Here is a 4,499-nt window from a genome sequence, read left to right on the forward strand (position 1 = left end):
GTCATTAGAGCAGAACAGCATAAGGTTTCTGAAAATCTAATGGAATTTGGTGATATCAGCTGTATATTAATGATATCATTATTAATACGTAAGCCACAATCCTAGTTGGAAAAACTGAATGCTACAAGCCCTAGGGGTTCAGCAGGGAAAATATAGCCCATTGAGGGAATGAAATAAGGAAATAAATAAACTAAATGAGAAGTAATGAAAAATTAATATAAAAAGTTTTAAGATCAGTAACAACGTTAAAATATATCTGTTATATATAAACCATGAAGAGAAACTTATGTCAGCTTGTTCAATATGAAAATATTCGCAGCAAGTTTGAACTGGTTCTACCAATTCAACTGCCTGATTAGGAAGAGCAGTTCACAATCTGGTCATATATGGAATAAAACTTCCAGAATACTCTGTAGTAATGAGCCTTATGATGGAGAAGGTAAATCTCCCAATTAACTGCATACCTAGTATTACGTACAGGATGGTACTGTCTGGGAATATCTGAATGCAAAGGATGGTCACGATTAGGAAAAATCTTATGCAACATGCATAAAGAACTAACTGAACGACAGTGCTAGAGATTGATATTCAGCTAGATCAGGAATAAAAAATTTAATAGACCGTAAGTTCATGCCCAACAAATTAAGATGAGATTCAGCAGCTGAAGACCAGACAGGAGAGCAATACTCAAAAAAAAGGCAGAATGAAATAATTAAAAAATTTCTTCAGAATAGATTGATCATCGAAAATCTTAAAAGACTTTCTCAAAAAGCCATTTTTTTGCGCAATTGTAGAGGAAACAAACCGGGTATGTCTCTCAAAACTGAATTTACTATTAAGAATCACACCTAAAACTTTTAGAGACGCATAAAGTTAAAGAAACATTATCAATACTGCGAGAGATAAAAACTATTTTGTTTTTGTTCAAAGGCCTTCGAGAAGACAAAATAGTGACATAGGTTAGTGGCTGGAGCTTTCATTTGGTCTCCATTTCATTGACTCTGCAGATCTTGAGGATTCTCTTGTTAATACCTGCTTAGGTAAAGTGGGGTCAGACAGACTCCAGGCTTTTTTATTTTTTACTTTTAATATACTAATATATTACATATAGATATGTTCTCCCATATACCTTTCTGACGAGTGGAGTAGTTTAAGGGGGTGATAGGGACATTCCTGAATATTGCTCTATGTAAACTTTATGGAGCTTTTGGGCCCGTCAGACCCCACGTTACCTTAGGTGTGAGTAGCGTGGGGTTTGTCAGACGCCACTTTACCTTCAGTGTGAGTAGCGTGGGGTTTGTCAGACGCCACTTTACCTTAGGTGTGAGTAGCGTATGGTTTGCCAGACGCCACTTTACCTTAGTTGTGAGTAGCGTGGGGTTTGTCAGACGCCACTTTACCTTAGGTGTGAGTAGCGTGTGGTTTGTCAGACGCCACTTTATCTTAGGTGTGAGTAGCGTGGGGTTTGTCAGACGCCACTTTACCTTAGGTGTGAGTAGCGTGGGGTTTGTCAGACACCACTTTACTTTAGGTGTGAGTAGCGTGGGGTTTGTCAGACCCCAATTTACCTGAAGTTTTTTCATGTCATATAAATGTTTTATCATTTATACCTATGGTTAAATAATAATTTCTTCTTTTTTATCTTGTTTATGACTGATATGTTGAACTTCATTTAATTTTGTTTCAATTTTGTTTGTTTTCGATATCATTTGGAATACGTCATAATTGTGTTGACTAGGGAATTATAGTTTCATGTTATTTTATCAATTTGTTTTTTTTTTCCAATCTATTTATCGTTATTCCGGGTAAATGTTTTGTTGTTTGATTTAATTCTTATTGTTGTTTAACGTTTAATGAACTGAATAATGGAAAACACACCATTTCAAGTGATAACAAAAGATGTTTTTAATTAGTAAATGGACGATGTTTCTTTCTTGGTGAATATATTATCTTTTTTTTTTTGTATTTTCAAGCAATAGTTTTCAGATAGAAAAAACTGTATCCAGAGACATACGATAACGTAAGGCACAGGTGATGATATGGTATTGTGTGACTCTGGTAACAAAAGTGAGATTGGTGAAATTGAAGAAAAGTCTTATCATGGGAGTGAAGAAAATGAATATTACACAGAAGCCTTAGAAGATGACTTTACAAGTCAACCTTCAACCAAACAAAGACGTCCCACACCAACTCACCGAACCCCCCCCCCCCCCCCCCCCACCATCCACTTCAGCCTTTGCTTCTTCTGCCACACCAACTGAACGAGCCACCGCGGCATCCACTTCAGCTTCTGCCTCTGCTGCAACACTAGTTAAACAAACTACCCGGACAGATGACTTGCAAGTGAAACTGTAAGTGTGAACTGTCAAGGGCCGCAATGGATATGTGTGGCACACAAACCCAGTTAGGAGACCATCTGCCAAAACACCAGCTCGTAATCTCCTCCAAGCCATGCAGATGGCCGTCCCTAGGTGTCACAGTTTTCAGCCAACACCAATAAACTGTTTTGAATACTTTACATTTGATATCATATGCCTAATACAAAAGTACACAAACATGTACATTGAGTTGGAAGCCCAAAAGTACGCCCATAAATCTGCAACAGTAGATAAAGCAACTATCTCTGAAGTAGCAGCACTAATTTGATGCCTGATCTTTTATGCCATCAAGGGTGACAACGATGTGAGCACGGAAGAGATGTTCTGTCAAATACATGGCCCTGTGCTGTATCGGGCAGCAATGTCGGAGCTTACATTTTGCCTTCGGTTTGATGGCAGACTACTAGGGCAGAGAGATAGAAGACCGACAAGTTTGCCACAGTCGAGGAGGGCTGGAACTTGGTCATTGAAAAATGCAGATCTGGTTATACACCTGGCACAAATATGATGATTGATTAACAGCTTTTGGGTTCAGAGGTAGATGCAGTTTCGGCATGTACATACGAAGTAAGCTTGCAAGATATGGATTGAAGATAACGATGGTATGTGACAGTGACTCAAAATACATGCTGAATGCTATTCCCTACTTGGGCAAAGAAACACAGCCAGCCACTGCTAAGAACTTGGGGCATCATGTCCCGACACTTCTGGTAGAGGACTACAAACACACAAACAGTAATGTTACAGGGAACAACTGGTTTTCATCTGACCCCTTGTGCAAGACCTTTTGCAAAATTATAGGCTCACATATGTAGGCACACTGAGGGACAAGAAGCAACAAGTACCAGGTCTAATGACAGACAAGACGGTCATTAAAATAGGGTGCGCAGCTTTCCTCTTTGATACAACCATGACAATTGTGTCACATTTACCTGACAAGAAGAAAAAATTTGTGCAGTTAATTACCTCAATGCACCAACAACCTGTTATAGATGATTGTGGGAAGCCAAAAATCATCTTGTATGATATAAACACAAAAGGAGGGGTTTACACGTTTGATCAAATGTGTGCTCTATATACGTACAGCCGAAAAACCAAACAGTGGCCTTTGTGCATAATGTATGGACTACTCAACGCTGCCAGTGTCAACTCCTATGCCATCTGCAATGAAATGAGGAAACATGATGGACAGGCGGAACTTTTACGCCGAAAGTAGTTGATTGAGCTGGCAGAAGAGATGATACAGCCATGGGCAGAGGAGAGGATGAGCTTCAAGGGGATGCACAGAAGTACTTTGATGACCATCAGAACAGTGTTTGGCTTGAACATGCCCCATCAGCAAGCGGATACCTCTGCTGTAAGAAAGCGAAGTGCCTTGTGTGACCTTATGTGACAGGAAGACCAAGAATTACTGCCAACACTGCAAAAGATCAGAGTGTCAGGAACATTGAACCCTCGTCTGTAATGACTGTAATTAGATTCTTCAGTATCACAAAGTCAAAATAATTACCAACGATTTTTTTTAGAATTTATGGTTTATTAAACACATGTATTATTCACTTGTTGTGGCTCTGCTTTTCTTAAAATGGTTGGGACATTGGTCTCTACAAAATGATGATAACCAACTGCTTCACGTTTCCTGTTTTCCGTCAAGTACCCTCTAAAGTCAGCAATACCTTATTTTTCATTTTTTTTTTCATGTAATTTTCATTAAAAAATATATCTAACAATTATAGTCCCTTTCAAGCATGTAAATGGAAGAAGATAAGTTGAAGTACATATGTTTTGATTTCTATGTCAGTAAATGCAGTGGAAATATTTTTTTCTTATATCTATGTTTGGGGTCTGTCAAAGGCAAAATAATTCGTTACGATTTTTTTCAGATTTTATGTTTTTTTAAACACATTTATTATTCATTTGTTGTCTCTGTTTTTCTTTAAGTTGGAACATTAGTTTCTACAAAAGAATGACCAACCGCATCACGTTTCCTGTTTTTAGTCAAGTACCCTCTAAAGTCAGCAATACCTTATTTTTCATATTATATACTTTTTTTCTAATTTTCATTAAAAAATATTTCTAACAATTATAGTTACTTTCAAGCATGTATATGTAAGAAGATAA

General features: G+C 37.7%; 1 protein-coding gene across 1 annotated transcript; it reads left to right on the top strand.

Annotated features, from left to right (window-relative positions):
• Nucleotides 1-2,556: 2,556 nt before the first annotated feature.
• On the top strand, nucleotides 2,557-3,594 carry LOC137620747 (uncharacterized). The gene is made up of 2 exons (XM_068351132.1): nucleotides 2,557-2,582; nucleotides 3,180-3,594. The coding sequence occupies exons 1-2, from the start codon at nucleotides 2,557-2,559 to the stop codon at nucleotides 3,592-3,594; spliced, it is 441 nt and encodes a 146-aa protein (XP_068207233.1).
• The last annotated feature ends 905 nt before the right edge of the window (nucleotides 3,595-4,499 follow it).

The sequence above is a fragment of the Palaemon carinicauda genome, chromosome 2, assembly GCF_036898095.1.
Source record: "Palaemon carinicauda isolate YSFRI2023 chromosome 2, ASM3689809v2, whole genome shotgun sequence".
Classification (NCBI taxonomy): domain Eukaryota; kingdom Metazoa; phylum Arthropoda; class Malacostraca; order Decapoda; family Palaemonidae; genus Palaemon; species Palaemon carinicauda.

Coding starts and splice junctions, on each gene's coding strand:
- LOC137620747 (XM_068351132.1), top strand. CDS start 2,557: ATGTACATTGAGTTGGAAGCCCAAAA. Junction 2,583..3,179: donor ATTGAGTTGGAAGCCCAAAA/GTACGCCCATAA, acceptor GCAAAATTATAG/GCTCACATATGTAGGCACAC.